Raw genomic sequence first — 23,975 nt, 5'->3', positions numbered from 1 at the left:
ACATTAAATAAATCAAAAAACACCCAACTAACCTCTCAATGCGTTTATATAAAGATCAAATAGCAAATCGCTTATTCAATACAGCTCGACATATGTTTCGGTCGTCAATTGGGCTACCAATTCAGCCACAGAGTTTATGAAGTAAGGTTCTGATCTCATTGTGCCAAAGTCCATTATATTGTTGTTTGACATCTTTAGCCTGAAGGACCTGTGGCTGATTGGGCACCCTTATTTTTGAAAACTGCATAAAAAACGGGGTCAGGACAGCAGTGGTCGCTTTGCACAGGGTCTGCAGGCTTCTGGTTTTCTTCTTCGGTTACTTCTGTTTCCAGTGGTCAACTTGCTTTACACTCCAGAAGCCTCACCTTTTATACAGTTCCAGCACACACTACTCTGCAATCTCGCTCAGCATTTTATAGAAAGGGGCGTTTGGCTGTCCAATCAGGACAGCCAGACCCCCCCTGTGGGAGCTGGCCCTATTCAAGCATTCTGGCAGACAAACGACACCCGGGTGAAAGACTCCTCCCCCACTTCCTGCCCAGACACACTGGAGCCTAGGCAGGGATACCTACTGGTTCCTGCCAAAGGCAAAACACGCACACACACAAATACCTCCCCCTCGCAGAATGGTAGAAGGGCTAACAAAGAACAACCACGGTAGTAATGGCAAAAAAAGAAGGGAGGCCCCAAGTTGGTACTTGGGTGCCCCTATTGTGCACTACCGAGGCTATGGAAATAGCCTGGGGTATAAAAAATACAAATAGTTGGTAGAACATGTCCACTGCCACCAGCCATAACTAGTTGATTGTTTATGTGACTAAAAAGTCACAGCTGTAGAGAGAAGGGGGATACACCAAGTAGCCCTTTGTCACTCCACTGAAGGTGGTGTGTGGCAGTTCCCAAGACTATAGAGTTTTGGGAGAGACACGCATCTCTCAAACTGTAGTTACTTAAGGATATAGAAAAATAATCTTAAAGGAGGACCCTAGGGGTCCCCAGCAACACTGCCCATAAGGAGCTTTGTGCTGCAGTAGTAAAAGACAGATGCCTTTAAGAGCTATGGAGCAGACAGACTCCATAGTACAGGTAGATTTACGAAGGATAGAGTTCCACAAGCCAGAGCCCAAAAGTATTAAAAGAAAAAGGTCCAGCAGTCTAGCAAAAAGTGATTGGGGTATCACTATGAGAGGGGATGAAGCACAATAATTATACATTTGCCTAACAGAGCTGTATGTAAGTACACTGAACCCAGTTAGTATAGTAGTCCAAAGAAACACTTACACAGATAATCGGCTTCATTACAAGTTTGGCGGTCCGGACATAAGAGTGCCGGAAGCAACGTATTGGCACCCTTTCCGGGCGCCAAACTAAGAGTCTGCCGATAAGGGCACGGAAATCCCAGCAGGCTTGACCTGCTAAGAGTTCAGGCCCCTACCGGCAGGCTTTTCACTTAAGCACTGGCCCCTTTACTAACAGTGCTTCAGGTTTCCCATTCCCATGGAGTCCTATCGAACTGCATGGGAATGGGGAATAACCGTTCCGCCACGCCTATGATATCCCGAAGACACCGGGAGGTCAGGCTGCAGAAACAATGTTACTGGGTTGGTGGTAGCCCGCCGCCTACTGGCGGGTTATACCGCTGACCCCGTAATGAGGCCCAATGTTATATTAAAATATATAATTTATTATATTTACACAAGAAAGTCAGGAATATACTTAGTTCACTCAGCCAACACACAGAATTACTTATAAATACATTTCAAAGGGAATTGCTTCATTGGTAGTTGCTTGCGGTTACAATTGTTACAGCGTTTGACACTAATGACAGTTATACCGTATTATCAGTAATAGTGCGCACTCACACACAGACAAAGATTTACAGTAATTGTATTTAGTTAGCAAAACCAAACAAGATAAAGTATTTTATTAAGGAAAAGGGTTAGTTAGTCCTACAGTAGCAGAGCTTAACGTTCTAGAGGCACTTTCTTGACAAACAAAGGCTTTTAAAGTCCAATTCCTAACTCGATCCAAAAGTCAGTTCGGAGAGGGCTCATAGTCTTAAGAAGCAGTAGAACAGCAAAAGTTTCTTAGGATACATTAGGCTCCAGGAGAAGATATTTGAGGAGTTAACACAACGATGGCGACCTTGCAAAAGGACTCACTAAAGGGACACAAGCAGGCAGCTTTGGTCTGTGGTAAGACTGGACACTCTGGACACCTCTTCATGCTCTCCAACACTCTGGAGTGACTTTGTGGTTCAAGGTAAGCAATACCTTTCACCCCACAGTACCTAAGGCTACAAGAAATGTGTGTGGCTGGATTCTCCTCTGTGTAGCAGCGAAGGCCCCAGTCTCCAGATTCCTCGGTTTGGTGGCAAGAGGACGGTCCCAGGTGGGGAGGTCTCGCTGGAGTCCTGAGAGAAGACCCTTGACACAGATTTCTTTAGCTACTTTGGTCAGTCTGCAGTTTTGGCTAATTTTTCTCAGCACCAACAAATGACGGTCCTTGCCCGGTCGAACCTCTTCGCTTCTGAAGTCCTGCACTCTGGTGAGGGGGCTTTAGAGGAGTCGGATCGTGTCTGTGGAGGTTTACGTGGAGATCAGCAAAAACCTGGATGATTCAGCCTTGCAAAGACGATGCACTTCAAATGGGTCTGGAGGTCCCCGTGTATTCGTGTTCTGCATCTCTAGAGAGGCACAGCACTTCGGGAGATGGTTCAATTTGTAGTTCGTCTCTGGGCGGGTTGGTCCCACTAGCCAAGGGGAAGGAGAAGTCCTCTTTGGAGGTCCTCTTTCGAGTATAAATCGGTGTCAGGACAGCAGTGGTCGCTTTGCAGTGATGCAAAGGGTCTGCAGGCGTCTATGGTCGTCTACTTTGGTTACATCAGTTTCCAGAGGTCAACTTGCCTTTCAATTCAGGAACCTCACCTTTTATTCAGTTTCACCACATACTCCTCTACAATCTCTCAGCTTTTTACAGAAAGGGGAGGGTGGATGTCCAATCAGGACAGCCAGCCACCCAGTAGGCACTGGTTCCATTCAGGCACTCAAGCAGACAAAGGGCAGAGGAGTGAAAAACTCCTCCCCCACTTCCTGCCTACCCAGACACACTGGAGCCTAGGCGGGGATACCCAACCCAAGGGTTACCGCCAAAGGCAAAACACACACACAGACCTCTCCCTCCCAGACCGGTAGAAGGGCTACCAAAGAACAACCATACTAGAAATGGCAAAAAAAGAAAGGAGCCACCAAGTTAGTACTTAGGTGACCCTATTGTGCACAACCGGGACTGTGAATACAGTCTGCAGTAAAGAATAGCACAATAGTTGGTAGAACACGCCCACTGCCACCAACCCTAACTAGAAGGTTGTCTATGTGACTAAAAAGACAGTCCAAGCTCCCACATCCAGCCACACACAAAGACTGCCACTTTGCCTGGTAAAACAGAAGCTTTCACTGGGAAAGGGTGCAATTCCAGGCCTGAGAGAGTAGGGTGAAGGCCAAAGGGCAACATGGTCAAGGGACAGGCAAAGATCCCTTGGCATGGCCATTTTAGAGTGCAAGACACTCTTGGTAGCCATTTGCTGTAATTGCAAAAAGTGCACAAGTAACAAGTCAAAAACATGTAGAGAAATACCCGCTTCCACCACCCTAGCGATGAACACATTGCATTTGTAACCACAAGGTTATAAAAGAAAAGGTTTTAAGGATCTTAAGTATCCTAACCGCACTTCACTTTAAGATGATTTGTCGCCCTGTTCTGGTAGTCTTATGGACTGATCAGTTCCCCATAAAATAGGCACAAAGCACAGGAAGTGAAGCAGAAGGATTTAGTTACTTCCAAAAAGTCAGCTTAGCATTCAAAACAAAGCAAAAGGAAATTATGTCCCATAGAGGTCTACGAAGGAACATTGTCCTAACACTATATAAATATATGGCCCACTGCCCTTGTGCCGGGCTAGATCTGTGGATCTGCATACATGCATGAATTGTTATGTTACTGCAGGATTTGCTGGTTTTGAAAATATAAAGTCTGTCCGCTATGTGAATTTCATTAGTCTCTAATGAAGCTCTGCGCTGGGCAGGTGTTAGGAAAGATTTCTTAATGTGGGTAATTTTCCTTCCATGTAGAAAACCCCTAAACTTTTTGCTGTTTTCACCATGATCTAGACTTTCCCAGAGAAGTGCAGCCTTCTGCCGCACTCCTCTGGGCTTTCGCTCCATTCTTACGGGGAAACTGACATGCCCTTAAGACAGTCAGTACCGGGAAACGTTTTCCGTAGTTTCTTTATCATGTTGCAGCTTTCGAGCAACATGGCACAAGAGGGCACTGTAAGCTAATTTACTGCTCTCTTGGGTCTCTAGTCTTCTACAGGCCCTAGATACTCTCTTTGGATTGTAAATGAACGGTGCAAGTGAATCACGGACGGGATTGGTGGCAGCGATCATTTCTTGTGTTTTTGAGCTCCTTTTGGCGTTTTAAGCGCGTTTCTCGCGCTTAGCCCAAAATGGTGGCCTGGCTCCCAAAATGGCCAGACCACGAGGCTCTTTGTCCTGTCCGTTGACCGTCTTGCCCCCTTCACCTCCCCCAGGTCGAGCCGACCCGGGGCCTTCCTTATTTGGGCATGTACTTTCCCACGAAACACAGATGCTTTCGCGGGCTTCTACAGTCCTTGTGTGTGCCTCCAGGATGGGGGCTGGGATGTCTGGTCCCAATACACATCCTGGGCGCCAGAGAGTCTAGGGTGGTGTGAATGCCTGGGACCCCTGTGGTCCGTGATAGGTCCACATATGGTGTGAGTGTTTTATGAGCGGATCTCCCATTGGGTCCCCTCCGTTTTGGCACGAAGGGAACGGTGGATAAGAGGGGGCTGGAAACGCCACTACCATGTCGATCTCTTGAGTTCTCACGAACAAAGGAATACAGGAGTCAAGTATCCTGCAACCACGAGGCTGAACCGAGGAATCGCTGGTGACCCGCTGAAGGACTGCTCCTCTGCACTGCTGTCACTTTGTGAAACCCTTTCTACCTCGGATCGAACGAGAAGGCCTGTACTGGTACTTCGACCCTTGGATTAGTGGGAACAACTATTCTCGGCATCTTCACCATCTCCTGCACGTAAGCCTTCGGAAGTGTCTCTGGGCCATCCAGCAGACTGACCAGCCTACCCAGGAGTCTTGCTCTGTAACCGCCGTCAGGTTGTGTTGTATTACGAGTCCTTGTCACTCTCACACGATTCGTACACTTGGCATTCCCAGGTCTGAAGTGAGTAGTCTACATTTGGCTGAAATACACAAGGCTGCTCCGTTGCCCTGCTGTGGTAACAAACTGTGCAGGTTCACTGCGTTTGGGACATCCTCAACTCAACTTCTGCTGCTGCGGAATCTACATGACGCCGAGACGTCCCCTGCTCGTATCTGAACCTGCCAGCACTGAAACTGACGCAGAGAAGCCTGGGTCTGCTTGCATCGGGGACCGGTGAGTAGCATCGCTAGGAACTGGTCGCCCTACTGCAGGAGCCCATAGCTGTTCCCAGCTGTGTCTAACAGCACGCCTTTCCGTACTCGCGCTCTGCTTCTGCCCACAGTGGAGGCTGCGCTGAGTCGCGTAGCTCTGTTCATCTTCATTTGTTCACCAAACTAAACTGCCTGATTTCCTCGAAGAGACTCCCCTTTTTGCCCGTTGGCACCAGCGTGTGCAGGCACTTTTGAGCACAAGGCTCCACTCTTCGTAGGGCTTGGACTTCCTTTTAGTTAGGTGCCTCTGAAGGCGGACTGGGTCTAATTATTATTCGCACTGCCTGTTTTCCTCCCCATCTAGGTGGTCTACACATTTCATGCGTCTAACTCGTTGGACTCGTTTGTATTTGTATATATATTGTATTGGTTTGGTTTGGTATGTGTTGGTTTACTTGAGTTTTATTGTGATTTCTCGCTACGGTCAATGTTACAATGGCCTTGTAATAAATGTGTATATATTTTTAATATAACACCTGCTTGCAGTAATTTGTAAGTGTCCTTGCTTTGTGTGCTCATTGTGGGCTTTCAGTTACCCTCACTCCTCTTGAGACCTAGACTTGACCGCCGCGATCGCTACCCTGATTGGTCTGGCTTGTCCAGAGGTTACCCTGTTCCAAGAAACTAGACTGGCCTTCTGAACCTCTGCCCCTCCAGGACAGAGTTCAGAAATCCGTTTTAACAGCAGGCAGAACCAGTGCCGCTCCAGCATCATGTTCTTGGTGGAGTAGTTTCTCTGCCTGAATGACAGTAAGCAGTGCTGTCACTATTTTAGGATTATACATTTTCTGAACAGATTGAGGAATGTTTTTAAAACACTGGCCCTGGCTCACAGGATCCACAGAGCTTGCAACACCAACCCTACATGTCAAAGTAATTTTGGAATTTCTTAAAGGGACATACGTCTTGTTGCAACTAATGTAGCAAGTCCCCAGTCCCTACACAAGGTGTTGGGGAGAGGGCAACCAAGAGATCCTCCGTATAACACTCACTGCTGGACCCTGCATCACTGAGCAGGTAGCGGCCTGCCCCCATGGTCACCTTTCCCCAAATACCTGCGCTTAGGCAGAGGACATCCTCTTAGCATCTAGGAATGGTGGTACTAGAGTGTCAAAGTTTCACAATTGTAATAGTTTATTTGTAAAGCGCTTAGACACAAGTGAAGTGCTTCAAAGCGCTTCAAGGTGGGAAGGGAACAAGGGAATACAGTCATTTTTAGACCTGGAAGATTCCAAATGATTCAACAACAATAACTAGCAAATGATATGCTATGAAATGATATGGCATTTATAACGCGCCTATACACAAGTGTTTCAAGGGCGAACACATATTAGGCATTTCAATTAGTGTTAGTGCTTGGCTCAGGGGGGAGAAAAAGGCGGTGTATGGAGAAGGAAAAGGACATACAGAACAATAAACTACTGTACTATTCCTGGAGACATTTCAGATCGATTGGTGGTTGGTAATCTAATGCGCCTATGCAGGAGTATTTCAGGCACAACCAAGCTAGGGAGGGGAGACAGAGGGAGGACAGACAACATTCAAGGTCGTGCAAGTGTGCAGACAGGAAGTCCGAGGGAGGGGGATAAGTGCGCCCAGACCAGCAGGGGCCTGGGTGAAGTGCAGAGTGGTACAATATGACCAGCAACATCAGTGAAATCATAGGACACTTGAGAGTTAAATGTAGCAGGCTGGGTTTTAATCATCTCTGAACACTACTGATGGAATGAACAATGCCCAATTGACAATTGTGATACAGAAATAAATTCACAATGTAATGTAAAATGAAATGAAGTACTGTTTGTATGTTACATGAAAATATCAACATCCACAGTGTTTGTCACATGAATTATGTTAATATCAGCAGATGGCTCTTTACCAATGCTTGCCATGATATGATATGATATGATATGGTATTTGTAACGCGCCTATACACAAGTGTTTCAAGGCGCGACGAGGCAGGGAGGGAGGGAAACAAGGGGAAGACAGACAAACGATCCTACTAGGCCAGGTGTCATTCAGATCGCGCAAGTGCAGAGGTAAGGGGAAAAGGAGGAAGTGCAGGGGGAGGAGGTGGGGGGAAGTGCAGTACAAGGTAAGTAGCGTCAAAAATAATAAATAATAAATAAAAAGGGCCAGCTGGTGGCAAGTGCGAGGTAAGTGCAGAGCAAGTGCTGGGAAGGGGGCTGTAGGGATACAGTGACAGTCCCACAGTGCAGGGGGAGCCAGGGAGGCAGTGCAAGTGGAGAATGGCTGGGCCCTGGACCGAGGTTGCTGAGAGTGGCCCAGATGCAGGTTTAGTGCTGAATTCAGTGGGGAGTTAAGCAGGATTAGCAGGGGAGAGGGAGAGAGAAGGCAGAAGCGAAGAGGAAGGTTTTGAGGTGCTTCCGGAACCGGAGATGGTTCTCCTCAAGTTTCAGGGAGGCAGGAAGGCTGTTCCAGAGGGAGGCCCCTGCTGCGGAGAGAGATCTACCCCCAGCTCATTGCTTCGAGAAGCGGCTGACCATGAGGGAGCTGGAGACGGATGAGCGAAGGGCTCGTGAAGGTAGATATTTAGGAAGAGAGAGTTGAAGGTATTTAGGTCCCAGGCCCCAGAAGGCCTTGTGGACAATGCAGAGGGTTTTGAACTTAATCCTCGCAGCCACTGGGAGCCAGTGAAGAGATTTCAGTCCTGGAGAGATACGGTCCCTGGGCTTGAGGCCAAGGACAAGTCTCGCAGTTCTGTTCTGGATAAGTTGCAGAGGGCGGAGAGTGGAGGCAGGCAGATTGAGATAGAGGCTGTTACAGTAGTCCAGCCTTGAGAGAACCAGGGCTCGGGAGACAGTGAGCTTCTGGGGGAAGGAGAGGAAGGGAAGAATACCTCCGAGGAGGTGCAGCTGGTAGTGTGACTTCTTAGAGACGTCAGATATATGAGGAGAGAAGGAGAGTGTGGAGTCGAAGATGACCCGGAGGTTTTTAGCCTTGCAGGTAGGGGCAGGAAGGGGGCCAAGGGAGGCCGGCCAGAGAGCTGCAGGGAAGGAGGGAGTGGGTGTGCCGATGAGTAGAATCTCAGTCTTACTGGCGTTGAGGCAGAGGTCATTGGCGGCACACCATTCCTGGATAGCAGACAGACAGTCGGAGATGAGGGAAGGAGAGGAGGAGGCCGAGGGTAGCCTGAAAATGAGCTGGGTATCGTCTGCATAGCACTGGAAGTAGGGGCAGAGAGCGGCGATGCGGTGAGCAAGGAGTGCCAGATACTGGTTGAAAAGCCAGGGAGAGAGGTTGGATCCCTGGGGGACACCACAGGTGGAGAAAAAGATGTCAGAGAGGAAGGAGCCCATTTGGACCTGGGAGGGTCGACCGGAGAGGAAAGAAGTCAGCCAGGCCAGAGCCTGACCAGTGATACCCAGGTTATCACGGAGACAGTTGAGCAGGATGGCATGGTTGACAGTGTCAAAGGCAGAGGAGAGATCGAGCAGAATGAGAACACAGGGAGTGTTGGAATCGAGGTTCAGGAGCAGGTCCTCACGGATGTTCAGGAGAGCAGTTTCCGTGCTTCTGGCCGCTCTGAAGCCGGATTGATGGTCATGAAGATTACCAACAGATTCAGCATGGAGGTTAAGCTGGGAGATGGCCAGTTTCTCCAGGAGCTTACCCAGGAAGGGAGTAATGGAGATTGGGCGATAATTGGCCGGGCAGGAGGGGTCGGCAGAGGGTTTCTTGAGGAGGGGGTGCACAAGGGAGTGCTTGAGGGGGGATGGGAAGACTCCAGAGGCGAATGAGTGGTTGCAAAAGTCAGCCAGGGCAGGAGCCAGGGAGTCGATGTGGTCCTTGATGGTTTTGGAGGAACAGGGGTGAACTTGTTTAGACGAGGCTTTCATAGATCGGACTTGTCTGGAAACCTCATCAGCAGAAAAAGGTGGAAAAGCAGAGAAGGAGGGTGGAGGGGCGGCTGCAAGAGAGCAAGAGGAAGAGCCGGGAAGAGAGGGAGGGAGGAGAGAGGAGGAGAGCGAGGACAGGATGTCCTGAGTTTTTGAGATGAAGTGCGAGGCCAGTGCAGTGCAGAGGGCCTGGGAGGGGACAGGAGAGGTAGAGACTGCAGCAGGGTTGGCCAGCTCCTTGCAGATTTTAAAGAGTTCGGCCGAGTTGTTAGATGCCTCAGAGATGCGGGCTTGGATAAGGGCTCTCTTCTTGGTGTGAACGGAGAGCCGGTATTGCCTTTGGAGCATGCGACAGGCCAGTTTGTCAGAGGATGAACATGAAGCACGCCATTTCCTCTCTGCCACCCTACACTTGCGTTTTAGGGTGACGAGATCCGAGTCATACCAGGAGTTACATTTGGCTTTGGGCTTCAGGCGGATTCTCATGACGGGGGCAAGGATATCGAGAGTATCAGATATAGAGGAATAGAGCATGGAGAGGGCTGTGTCAGGGTGGGAGTCAGCTGAGGGGGGAGGAGGGGGCGAGAAGGTAGCAGCGAAAGACTCAACTGACACGCGCTTCATGGGTCGGATGACCGAGAAGGTGGGTGGCAGTGAAGAGTGCGATGACAAACCCTTATAAACATTTCAATTGTCTAAAGCTGACAATGTTGAGGGATGAGACACTCGTCTTCTTGGAAAAGAAGGGAGAGTACTTCGCAACAATCAGTGCTCTTATTACCTTATCTTGCTCTGATTCAAGAGTTCCATAACACTATGGTGATCGTCCACCTCGCTAGTAAGCTGCCGGTTCCGCATCTCTGCTCTCTCAAAGTCCTTTTTCACTTTCTCCTTCTCTCTTGATATTTGCTCTACTTGGCCTCTGGAAACACAGAAATAGAAAATCACGTTGGAAGGCCATTAATCAGAGTTTTTAACCAAAAATACCAAAAGTATCAGTACAGAATGGTTATCTTACGTTGATTTATACCTCGCACCTCTGCCAATACCATGGTCTCCAGGCGCTTGTAAAGGTAAAAATAAAGCGTGTGGTAAAGGGAGAAGTTCTGCATGGAGTTTCCTGCCCACGAGGTAAACGTAGCTAGACTGGAATATTCGTAAATTCCCTTCCTTGTTTGCGTTGGGATATTAACAATGTCGTACACTTGACTAAGTTGTGCTATTGAGGTCAAGTAGTAGAGTTTTTTAGGGTTTGGTTTGACACAACCGATACTGGAATTGATCGCTCTTTGGGCCCCCAGTGATCTTCCAAGCGTAGATTAAGTTGGACATATCCGTGCTCACCACAGTATGGCTGCTTACCTGGCTACTTATGCAACTTACATTCTTGTTTGGGGGGTTGATCCTTTGGGCTTTCCTCTGAAAAGGTAATTCTATGTAATGATTATCATGGTGTTACTACAGCTGCTAGTGTTAGGCATATGCCATGTTCTTTTTCTTTGCCATTGGGAGCTCTTTCAATTTCTACTTAGCTCATAAGTGGAAGACAAGATTCAAAAGTTGTGGGCTTCTAGCCGGACATACACTTCAGATGTAGATTCACAAGTCAATCCAAACATCCACTCTCAATGGTGTAATGTAGTCCTGGCTTCTGCTGCTCTGGAACAATCATGATGGCAAAGTGTTATGAAAGATTTCTCTTTTGGCAACTTTCCCTCCATAGTTTCCATCGGCCCCCAATCTTATTGCCTTGTTTTTTAACCTGTTCTGACTTTTGAAGGAGAAATATAGCCTTAAGCTTCACCCCCTCCCCACCCCCTACCTTTTGCTTATTTGTTATGGGGAAACTGATCAGTCCTTAAGATCATCAGTACTGGGGAACTATGTTTCCCATTTTATCTTTTACTTTTTGTAACTTGTTATTATTGCACACAGCACCTTACAATTCAGTGCAAACGGGATACTTTTGTATAACCCTAACCTTTTACACTTGGGATTTTTGGTTACTTGTATATGCGCCTAAAGACAAGCTGGTCGCTGTGTTAGGGTAGATTTCTTTATTTGTGCAATATCTCCACTCTGTGTGCCCCAGCACTGTTATGCTGGACACCTGGATGTTTTGCTAATTCTCCTGAGTGAGTGAGAACGTTCTTCCCCACTCACTTCCCTTTTTACTCCGGTATATGGGCCCTTTTTGACCACTTTTTGGTATTTCTGCTTGGAGTCGCGCTTTATTTAATTTATTGTATTTGTTACACGCCTAAGCCAGAGGGGATCACAGTGTTGGTTACTTAAGTGCTTGAATTGTTACAATCTTAGGGTTCTGGTACATACATACATACATTCAGTTACAACATATTCAAAGACATTGGGCCTCATTACGAGTCAGCCGGTCCGGAAAGAACGGTGGTGGTTAATCCGCCACAACTGTTCTTTCCGGACCAGCTGATTAAGAGTCGCGCAAGTGGGAGGTGTCACTCCCGCCAGGTCTGACCTGGCAGGTTTAACACCACCTGCCTGCAGGTGGACATGGAAACACCGGCACCATTACAGCATGGTGCCAGTGTTTCCGCTTCCCCATTCCCATGGAGTCCTATTGGACTCCATGGGAATGGGGATTTAACAAATTCCGCCTCCGGAATTACCGGGTCACCGGGGTTGTAATGCCCCGGTGATTCCGGGAATCACGGAGGCGGAATGGTAATACGAGTCCGGCGGTAACCTGACGTTTTTTCCGGCTCGGTTACCGCCGGACTCGTAATGAGGCCCATTGACGACTTTGGTTAAGACCTTAGTCGAAATTTGTCAAATAGCCAGGTTTCATCATTTTCTTAAAACGCTGGTGAGCTTGCTCATTTCTAAAGTGGGTCAGTAGAGTGTTCCAAAGCGTTGGGGCAGCTACTGGGAAGCTAGAGCCTCCCGCCCTTTTACTTTTGTAACGTGGAACATTCAGGAATGTGCTAGAACACGATCTTAACGAGCACGTGGAGACATTTTGGGTTACGCTATTGTTCAGATAAATGGGGGCATCATTAATGATACAGTTGTGGGCAGTGATCGGGGCTTTAAAGAACATTCTTGCTTTGACAGGGAGCCCGTGAGCTTCTTTTCTGATATGGGAGATATGATCCTTTCTTTTTAAACCTAAGGCAGCATGTAGAGCTTTGTTCTGGAGAAGTTGCAGTTTGGCCAAATTAGAAGTCTTGGTGCCCAGTAAAAGGTTGTTACAGTAATCTAGGGTTGGGAAGGAGCTAGCGCTTTCCTTCATTTCCAAGCACTTTAGAATTAGTTAACACGTCTGTTAACTGTTTCTAGGCACTCGAGCACTCCGTTTTTTTCATGCAAATATTAATCATACACACAGACCTTGGCGGGCACGAAGATAAGTCAGTTATTTAAATATAAGGTGCAATTAACTATTAGCTGAATAAGTTTGTAAATGTTAAATTCTGTTTAGTTTTTCTGAAAGCACGATAGAGAGCAGCAGGCTCTCTGCCAAAAGGAATGTGACCTGGGCTAAAAATGGATCGCAGAGCATGCAGTATTGCGTCACTGAGTAGCTCTGGCAGAGCACACGAAGTGGCTCACCAGCTGTTGACTGACTGTCAAAAACCCATGTATGCTAAAAATTGGAGTGTACATGCTCAGTGCACGACATGCAATATTATGAAAAACAAGGGTTTAAGGTGAATTACTGGACCAGATAAAAATATTAAGAGAATGAAAAATAGGGAGAGCATGACGGGAAAATGCTTTCATATATAAATGTTCATAATGTAGCAAAATAACGAAGAACAGGAGTTACAGTGTATTCTTGCATCGGCTAGCAATATGTTAAGTATCATGGCCTAAAATCACCGACAATGAATAAAGGAAGACTTTGCAGCACCCCTTGTAGGGGAGAAGGACAGTTTTGGATAGAGCCATGCCAGTATCCAGTAACCAAGTCAAGAAGTATATAAGCTCCTGTCTGGCTCCAGTCTGCAGGAGCTTGGAACGGTTGAGGGACCGAACAGATAATTCAGGAGCACAGTACTTTGCCCCATCCTCATTTCTGTACAGATTAAACTTGTTATCCTTGCAAAATGAGACTCTTGGCCTTAATTCCCTAGTGGGGTGAACTTTAATCTGGTGTGAGCATGATTAGGGGTAACCATATAATTAAGGGCTACCCCTGTAATTAGAGGCCTACCTTTCAGTGATGACCCAACGTGATCTTAGTTTCTTTCCCCCGTACTTTGCGAAGTCCTAGGCCAGTCACCAGGAGAAGAGCCACGCCCATCTATAGTGATAAGAACACTAAATAAAAAACGCATGTATCCTGAGCGATTTTAGTAGGAGCCATTCTAAAAGAAGAACAAGTTACTTTCTTACCTGGTAACGTTCTTTCGATGGGATGTTCCGACGACGTATTCCACATCTATTACAGGTAATCACCACAGCTGTGCTGCTTCGGAAAATTTTTCGGCGTCTGCGTCCTGCGTCAATGACGTCGATACGCTATTTTCGAGGGCCTCCGTCGAGCCGATGTCACCAGATGTTAGAAGTAGAACGCATGACGCCCGTAGCCTCAGTTGTAGTTTTTTCCCCAGAACGTGTAGCACCAATCTTCTGCCAGAATGACTACAGAAAGCCTTGTGGAAATGTAAGCCGCAATCGCATAAGAATTTCTGTAGAGGGGCAGGCTGGGAGGGTACGATGTGGAATACGTCATCGGAACATCCCATCAAAAGAACGTTACCAGGTAAGAAAGTAACTTGTTCTTCGAGGGGATTTGTTCCTCTGACGTATTCCATATCTATGACAGACTCCCAAAGCAGTACCAACGTATGGAGGTGGGAAAAGAATCTAGAATTTTAGAATGCCCAATCAAATTGCAGAATAGAGGACCGCCTTACCAAAGGCTAGGTCTTGCCCGTGGAAAGAGTCCAGGGAGTAATGTTTTACAAAAGTATGGACAGAGGCCCATCTGGCTGCTTCACAAATGTAACGAATGGGAACACCCCTCTGCAGAGCAGTGGAGGCAGCCACACCCCTAGTAGAATGGGCCCTCATGCCTTCCGGAGGGTCCTTACCCGCCAGACGGTAGCATTCCGAGATGGTCACAATAATCCATCTGGACAAGGTCTGCTTAGTAACAGCTTGACCCAAACTCCTTCCAGCGTATCCTACAAAGAGCTGATCGTCCACTCTGACCTGGGACATGCATGAGATGTAGAAGCTTAACGCTCTCCTAGGATCAAACCTATGGAGCCTCTCCTTTTCCTTACTAGGATGCGGAGGAGGATAGAATGCTGGAAGAATGACCTTCTGGCTTAAACGAAATTCCGACACAACCTTTGGAAGAAAAGAAGGACGAACCCTAAGGACGACCATGTCCTTATGGAACACCGTGAAGGGTGGCTTGGCGGATAGTGCCTGCAACTCACTCACTTTGCAAGCGTATAATAATTGTTCAATGCATTAAGACGTTTCTGGTATCCTCCCAAAACACAATGTAACATGTGCTTTGCACGCACTTTTGTTGAAAAACACGGCCTCCACCACCAACGTAGGCATGCAATTACAAGATAGCAGCACGACCACTACACATGCGCACTGTTTAGCTGACGCCAGAACACGCACAATGTCCATCAGCACTCACTGCGCATGCGCGTAGACCGATTAGGTAGCGTCCCTGTTACCGCCCTCCACTGCGCATGCAAATACAATCCTCCACCGCCATTAAGCTGATACACAGCTCGCTACCTGCACAGCTCCTGACACTGAGCCACCGACTATTCCTGGATAGAGCCACGATACCTGGTAAGAGCCCTATGAGAACTCCTACTTGGAAGTCCCCACACGCATTATTTTTGACTCACTGGGCAATCGTCATTTACAAACTGTGCCAATAGTCACTGCACAAGTACTTTAATAGCACATTGCACCCTCGCGCACCTCACTCAGAGCATTCTTAAGTGCTTTAACTGCTCGATTCTTCCAATACCTCGAGTCTTCGACTCATTATGTAGGCACTGTCACCTAAAATGGTAATACAACAATTGTGCACCAGCTAACTTGCCTTATAAGTGCATTAACAGCATATTGCGCCTATGTGCTTCACTCTCAGACTATGCACCGTACCCATGCTTGTCACTCCCGTGGGTTCTACCTCCAGTGATTCAAATTGAACACTGCACTCATTTACTCGACTCCTTGATAGCCCACATCTATTACCAGGCACAATGCTCGCGCCATCACATTATCGAAATACCTTTAGGTCACTCTTCACGCAGTGCCCTATCTATATCAATAACAGCAGCACCATAATCACGACAAGCACGAGCAACGCTTGCAGTGGTCATTAGACTAAACTCCTCTAAGTCTTCCTCCCCTTCTCTCTTTATCCAGAGAATACGGTATTCGCTTTACCTACCGTGAAAACTCCAGCCGCCATCGCTGGACCTGGTCTAATTTCAACCAGAGGTACGTTTTGTCAAAAGAATAACCTTCACACATTATGAATTAACATAAGACATTTCGGTAACCACTTCGATACCCTCACCTGTAGATACCCCTACGGATCCCCAGCCAGCACTATGAACAGGCTGTACTCAATAACCTCAAGTTCATCGTTGATATTATAAAAGGTAGGCCTTTTGTACGCAGCTCCCCCCTCACAGCTAATTACTGTGCCATCACTCCTTCTCTGACACACACTCTGCAATTTGTCATCTGTTTCCCTAGGCATTCACATTGTTTGGTCAACATTTAACCACGTCCTGATGACAGTTCGGACCCTTCACCCGTTACCAATTTGATCCCGGTGAAGGCTGACATTATCCCGAACCAGAAACACGAACAGGATTGTTTCGACAACAATAGCATACTACTATTTTGAAAGTAATATATGAATTCGCACAAAATGTCTATGCTACTAACCCTCACTTAAATGTGGAGTGTAAACATTTGAATCCCTTTGTCACCCGCTAGGGCCTACATGTATTTTTTAAGGTTCAAGTTTATGTCTATGTACCTACAGTTTTTAGATGTGTGTCAAAAACTATGAATAAATTGTAGTATTTGCTCACATTCTCTAGCCCTTTCTGTGACCACCAACAGCTAGCATTTGTTACACCTAGCTGACTGCCCTTCAGGCCCACCTTGTTTTGCATGTTTATGTTTGAACAGGGGTAGCTGTTGACTCTTCTTTGCTTTCCTTTATGAAAGCAACACCTCTATCACGTCTTCAGGGAGGTCTCAATCCTTATACTTCAACCTTTCAGAAGCCAAGCATGAAGGTTGAGGGACTTGACCTCTGGATGGAGAACCTGACCCCCTCCCATGAGAGCAGATCGTCTCGGAAGGGAAGACGGCGTGGAGGGCAGATGGACATGTCGAGAAGGTCCGGGTACCACGTTCTCCTGGCCCATGCCGGAGCAATGAGGATCATTCGGGAACCGAACCTCCGTAACCTCCACAGCACTTGCTGAATGACAGGGACTGGAGGAAACGCATACAGCAGTGGGAAGGGCCACTCCACTACGAACGCGTCCCCTAAGGCTCTTCTTGGAGGAAATTCCTGCAAGCAGAATCTTTCGCACTTCCGGTTGACACTGGTGGCGAAGAGATCCACTTGTGGGGTCCCCCAAAGGGCGAAGATCTCCAGGAGAATCTCCTGAGCCAGCTCCCACTCGAGAGAGACCGTGCTCTGCCTGCTCAGAGCGTCCGCCGCCATGTTTTCGTCTCAGGCCAGATGAACTGCTGAGATGGAAATTTCCTGCTGGATGGCCCAGAACCAGGGCTGCATCGCCTCTCTGCACAGAGGGAGAGACCCTGCCGCCCCTTTTTGTTGAGGTAGTGCATGGCCTCTGTATTGTCCGTCAGAATCAGGACATTCTTTCCCCGCACAGCCGGCAGAAAAGCCTTCAGGGCTAGCTGGACGGCCCTCACCTCCAACAGATTGATATGGAGTCTGGACTCCGACGGGGACCAACGACCGCTGTCAACTCGTTGGCATGAGCTCCCCATCCCATGAGGGATGCGTCCGTTACGACCGTCACATCTGGCCAGGGTAGCCAAAATGGAGCCCCTTTCATCAGATTGCCTTCGACGGCTCACCACAGAAGATCCTGGGCAAGCGAGGGCGGCACCTGAACTGGATCCGACATCCTGCCAGAGGCCTGCAACCACTGCATCTTCAGAGCCCACTGCAAAGATCTCATCCGCAGCCTGGCCTCTGGCACCAGAAGAATGCAGGATGCCATGAGGCCGAGCAACCTCAAGAACTCGAACGCCGGGAGACTCTGGGCACGTTGAAAATTGTCCACCATCTGCAGAATGTGATGAGCCCTCACCTGGGAGGCGAACTCTGCCCCAGAGATGTGTCGAGCACTGCTCCGATGTACTGGAGCCGCTGGGTAGGTGTCAAGTGGGACTTCTTTAAGTTGAGGGAGAAGCCCAGCTTGTGAAGGGAGTGGCAGATGACTGACAGATGATCCAGGACTTGCTCGGGAGAGCGTTCCCTGATCAAGCAATCATCCAGGTAGGGGTAGGCGTGAATCCCCCCTTTCCTGAGATACGCTGCCACCACCACCATGAGCTTGGTGAAGACCCTCGGGCGGAGGTCAATCCGAACGGCAGGACCCGACACTGAAAATGCCAGTCATCAACCGCGAACCTCAGGTACTTCTTGTGCTTGGGATGAATCAGCACATGAAAGTAAGCATCCTTGAGGTCGAGAGACTCCAACCAGTCCTGAAGTTCAAGGGCCTGGAGGACTTGAGAAAGAGTAACCATCTTGAACTTGTCCTTCCTGAGGAGCTTGTTCAAACCACGCAAGTCCATGATGGGTCTCAATCCCCCATCTTTTTTCGGGATCAAAAAATATGGGGAATACCATCCCTTGTTCCTCTCCGCTACAGGCACCAGTTCTATGGCGCCTTTCTCCAGCAGGGATTCGATTTCATGCGCAAGGAGCGGATCTGGACTCTTCAATAAGAGTTTCCCTGGTGGATTGTCGTGAGGCTTCTGCCGGAAAGGAAGACAGTAGCCGTGGGCTATGATCTCCAGAACCCACACATCTGAAGTAATGGCACGCCATTCTCCAAGATGCTGCGCCAGCCTTCCCCCAACCAGCGAACCATGGGACCTGGCCTCATGACTGAGCTGAAGCAGCTGCGGCAGTGCCTGAGGGCAAAGAGGCAACTGCCCGAGCGACTTTGGCACCTCGAGTACCTTGTTTTCCACCTCTGGTACTCCTACGTTGGCCTCTTTGACTGGCCGCTCCCCTCGATCTACCAAAAGACGAGTAGTATTGAAAGGAACCTCCCCTCCATTGCTGTCCCCTAGGCCGAAAACGCGGAGGTTGGCGGACTGCAGCGCTCAACCACTTCGCTGCAGCTTTGGAGGTCTGCAACCTCTCAAGGCTCTAGTCAGCCTTGCTGCCAAAAAGATGTACACCATCAAAGGGCATGTTGACAAGCCGGGCTTGTACCTCAGGAGCAAACCCCGACTTCCGCAACAACGCAAATCTGCGCATCACGGTGCTCACTGCCATGGACCGGCTGACACAGTCTGCCATGTCCAGACCCGACTGGATTCACACATGGCATCCTTGCCATCCTGAATGAGGGCAAGAAAACCATCCGTTCCTCCTCTTCGGGAATATGTTCAGCCGCCAAAGACACACAATTCCACAAAGTGTGAGTGAAACGTGCTAAGGCACACACGTAGTTGGCTGCCTGTAAAGCCATACCCCCTGAAGAAAACACTTTCTTCGCCCAGCCATCAAAACGTTTATCGTCCCCATCAGGAGGGATGGTAGGGTACGACGCCTGCTTTGCCGGGACTGTAGCCGCCTGCACCACCAAACTCTCCGGAGTGGGGTGTGTCGTCAAGTAGCAGGGGTCGCTACTGGCTGGATGGTATTTTTTCGGCAGCAACTTGCTCACTGCCGGGAGACTCTCTCCGGAGAAGTCCAAGCCGCCGCCACCCTTCTCTGTAAAGCCATATGAAATGGCAGCACCAGGTCAGTGGGTGGACCTCGGTCAAGGATATCCATCAGGCCATCCTGCAGAAAATCCACTGGTGGCGCAGACCACCCCAAGTACTTCGTCACCCTCGACATGAGACGCCGGTATGAAGACTCGTGTGCATGCCAGGTTCAGGCCTACCGAACTCAACCTCCGGAGAGGTGTCCAGACCACTGGCGTCATGCAAAGACTGACGCAGGTCTTCCAACTGGCTATGACCAGACAAGAGTCCGTCAGGAACCTCATCAGGAAACAAACCTTCCTCAGACCCTTCATCCACCTCAGAGATGTAATCCGGAGGCTGGAATAAATCCCTGGATGAAGGCACAGAAAAAGTTTCAAATACAGGCCTCACTGACTTCTTGAGGGTCTTCCTCAGAGTTTCCACTGATGCACGGGGTACCTCCGGTAAAGCCTCCACAAAAGGCGTCGAGGGCTTTGACGCGATCGGCGTCGATGTCGAGCGTGGCGCCGATGGCTTCGACACAGGCCTCGAGGGCAGTGCCCCGAACTTGTCCCTCAGTGCCGATGGCGTCGACGACTTCCTCGGTGGCAGAGCCTCGAGAGAGTCCCTAAACGGACATGGCATCGATGTCTTCTTAGAAGACCTCACAGGCTCAGACGGTCTCGAGGGCATCGAGGACCGGGACCTGGAGCGGGCATGGCTAGAGCGATCTACCTTGTCCGATCGTGACCTCGATGGCTCCTGAAGATCGTGCCGACCACCCGAGCCCGAAGGCGTGCGAGCAGTGGCCCTAGCGCATTCCTTGCCGGTTCTCTTAGAGGCGCAGATGGAACAGAGCCCTGCGATTTGAAAATCACCATAATTTCCTCACGAAATGCGTCCCATTCCGCAGGAGAGGAATGCTTGGTAGGACAAGCTACCCGCCATCCGGCGGAGTCCTCGGACGAGGAAGGCGACCTGTGACGGCACTTCCGCGAGTACCTAGAAGAGGCAGAGGAATGGTGGGAACCACTCCGGGACCGAAACCCTACCTACAGATAGCTTCTTCTTCCGCTCCCGCAACGCCTTCGACGTCAAAGACTGGCAATCATCACAGTCATCCGTGGCGTGGTCCTCGCCGAGGCACCAGAGGCAGACGTCATGTGGGTCCGTAAGCGACATCTTGGAACCGCAGTCACGACACTTCTTGAATCCCGACCTCGGGGTAGAAGACGACAAAGACATGATATCTTCACAAACAACCAAGTTTTCGAAGAACCGATAGAAATCAGAAGAACCGAGGCGCGCCGAGATCTCCGAAGCGAACACGTTCGCGGAAAAAACGGAACTGAGGCTACGGGCTTCATGCGTCCTACTTATAACATCCGGTGACGTCGGCTCGACGGAGGCCCTCGAAGACAGCGTATCGACGTCATCGACGCAGGACACAGACGCCAAACCATTTCTGAAGCGGCACAGCTGTGGTGATTACCGGTCATAGAAGTGGAATACATCGGAGGAACAAATCCCCTCAAAATCCTCTCTGTTCACTAAAGCGGGGCGTGGCTCCAGAAAGACAGGCAAGCTTAACAGAGGAAAACTCAAGTCAAACACGCCCATGTGAGTATACTCTTGGAAGTGATGACAACATGGGAACATGTATGTATGAATGTATAATAGTATGGTGATGTGGATGATGTACGAGGTTAATGGAATAGATGGAATAGGACTTTTGGTGATGTATTACAGAATGGGACTTTTGGTGATGTATTATGGAATAGGACTTTTTGGTGATGTATTATGAACAGAATTTTTGGTGATGTGTTAAGGAATAGATTGGATAGGGTTGTAGGTGATGTGTTAAGGAAGTAGATTGGATAGGAGGTGGGTTATGCATTGAAATTCTCGCATATGTTTGTTTTTCTACTTTTTATAATGGAAAAGGGAGCCCCAGTTTATAAGGACTGGGAAGTAAGGGACCCTCAGCCATAATAGGTTAAGAAGGTAGTACCATGCATTATTCTTTTATGACGATAAAAGCAGTGGACCCTCAGCATATAAAAAAATGCTGGGAAGGTGGTATTACAAAGGATATAAGGAAAATAAGTAGTAGCTCAGTATAAGGAATGGGCCTGGATTTTAGTCAATTATTTCTGTACATTTTCTCTTGCTGTCTTTTGTGGTGAAAATGGAAGGAAGGTGGATGAGTCATGGTGTGTGTGGGTGAAATCAAAGTGGAAACAGCATAAGGGGGTGGAGGAAAAAGTATATTGAGCTGTATTTTTTTGTGTAAAAAACAGAAGCGTACGCAGCATAGCAGTAGGGTCTAAGTGAAGCATTAGGGATGCGCGCAACATTATGGAGGAAGAAACCCCAATTAAACACATGCATAGGATTCTGCCACTGTATTGTGACAGAATAAACAAACAATGGATAGTAGAAACAAAGGAAGGGGGGTGTCCTGCTCCTGGGCCAGAGCAGGGCTCCCATAACAGAAACATGCTAGGAAAAAATGTCCATCTTTTTAGCAGCAAAATATAAAGGAAATTAATTCCAAAAAAGAAGAGATTTTAGATCTATGGCAATTATTCAAGGATATGGAAGGTCAGGAAGGTCAGGAAGGTGAAAAAGAGATCCAATGTAAGGGGATATACCATGTAGTGCCTACACCTATAAGCCTCCAGTGGTAGGGAAAGTGTCAACAGGATTTTCAGGATTAGCAAAGGGGGGGTGGGAGTTCGATGCAAGAGCTTTTGCACCTCCACCTCCATATAACCCATCCACAAGTGCTGACATGCCCGTAGCATCGGTGTACCCAGAGGGTCCACAAGCAGATATAAATAAGTTAAGAGCATTGCAGGAAAGGTTAGTCAGGTTACAAAAACCTGAAGAAGTATAACCAGAAATAATAGGGGATTGGAAGTCAGGAGATTTTTTGTTTAGATTCAACACTGGGGCAATAAGAAATTTTTTTGTTGAAAAGATTATGGTGAGAGGGTATGGACGGTCCTGGGACAAGAACTAGAACAAGCAAGGGAAAATGGAGGGGAAGATCAAGGTGGTAGAAATAAAGACGAGGCAGGGCAAGGAGGAGATCAAGGAGAGGAGGTGGCGAGAAACCAGTCCCTGCCACAAGAGGCAGTGAGGAGGGACAGACCAAGAAATAGACCCGTTTTAACGGTGGTAGTACAACATTAGAATACTACTAAAGGGGTAGAAAAAAAAATAGATAACACAGTATGTGCATGGCCTCAAATGGAAAGAAATAATTTCATTAAAGCTCTCCCCCAGTTTATAGCCGGAGCTAGTAAATGGATCTATGAATTTGAAAAACAAATAGCAGGGGTAGCCTTAGCACTAGGAGATTTTATGAGTTTACTGGTCACTAACGTTGGAGACAAGGCTGGGGACATATGGGCAAGGCTGGGTACTCTGGGGTAAGTCTTGCAGATAATTAACAGGGTGGAGCAGCCTTTAATGAGGTAAGGGTATGGGATGCCCTACAAAGGATGTATTTTTTCTTTCATTAATAGAAAGGTAGAAAAAAGAGATCATCAACAGTTATTCCCTCTAGAACAGACCACTAAAAATTACATTCATATATAATATTTCTTAAGAACTCTAAGACAACATATACAATTCTATACGACACTGCAAAACTTCTGAGTTAGAAGAAAAGATGTTAAAGTGCATCCATTGTTTAAAACAGCACTGTGTGTGAAGGGATTCGTGTTTTTTGTTCTTCGGATCTCAGTGAGATCTCCAAATCAATTTTTCAGACTTGGTTATTGCTCAAAAACATGAACTCAACATGTTTCAGTCCTCTCTATTATTATGGGATTTCCGTCAGGAGTACTTCTGTCCCGAAATAGAGTTACAATCACTACAATCTCTTCTTTCACTGAAGCAATGTTCACAAGGTGTAGGATATAACTGAATACACCAGTGTGGTTGGTCCCTTGTTCGGTTCACTGTCCAAACTTAGACTGGTTTCCCAGTTTCCATGAGAACAATATTTATTGCCTTCATGGGAACCTGTAACTAAACAGGTAGAGGGAATTAGAATTAGTCAAAATAAGCCACAGATGGCTGGTAGAATTAAATCAAATACACAAATTGCATGGAGTATAAGAAAATTTCACAGTGTCAAACTCATGTGACTGAGCAAGCAGAAGGGATGAAACTTTCACACCTACGCATGGACTTGTGCCATGCCCAGATGCCTTAACTTTTACAGACCAAGAAGCAGTCTCGAGGCCAAAATACAAAGAAATAATTGAAACATGACCACTGAAGTGATGATTGATTGTTGCAATAATTGGAGGGAGGCTGAGGGTGTAGACAAACTCCCTGCACCTGGCTGGCTATTCTGCACGCTGCTAAGCTAGTGGAAGAGTATGAGCGGGGTTGATGCCAACCCAATCATAGTGGACCAAGTAATCTAGGGTCCTATAGTTAGTAGAACCAATGAGACATTGTACTTTAATGACATCTACAATAGCCATTTTTTTAAAAAAACTTTTTTTTATTAGTGGTCACAAAAGATACACAGCACTTATCACCTCACGTTCATAGTTACAGCAGTTATATTATACATATCACATTTGAATATTGAAGCTTAATCAGTCTCGTCATCATC

The 23,975-nt window shown here is 47.8% G+C and overlaps 1 protein-coding gene across 6 annotated transcripts in view; it reads right to left on the bottom strand.

Moving 5' to 3' along the window:
- Positions 1–23,975, bottom strand: part of NINL (ninein like) — a 1,017,292-nt gene that overhangs the window by 479,905 nt on the left and 513,412 nt on the right. For all 6 annotated transcript variants that reach the window (XM_069607820.1, XM_069607817.1, XM_069607819.1 and 3 more), the window contains one exon: positions 10,158–10,298. In XM_069607820.1, the coding sequence (XP_069463921.1) occupies positions 10,158–10,298 (141 nt within the window). The remainder of the gene's footprint in view (positions 1–10,157; positions 10,299–23,975) is intronic.

The sequence above is a fragment of the Ambystoma mexicanum genome, chromosome 4q, assembly GCF_040938575.1.
Source record: "Ambystoma mexicanum isolate Mex_15411 chromosome 4q, UKY_AmexF1_1, whole genome shotgun sequence".
NCBI classification, from domain to species: domain Eukaryota; kingdom Metazoa; phylum Chordata; class Amphibia; order Caudata; family Ambystomatidae; genus Ambystoma; species Ambystoma mexicanum.
The sequence above is the reverse complement of the archived record's forward strand: the minus strand, read 5'-3'. Positions and strand labels throughout refer to the sequence as shown.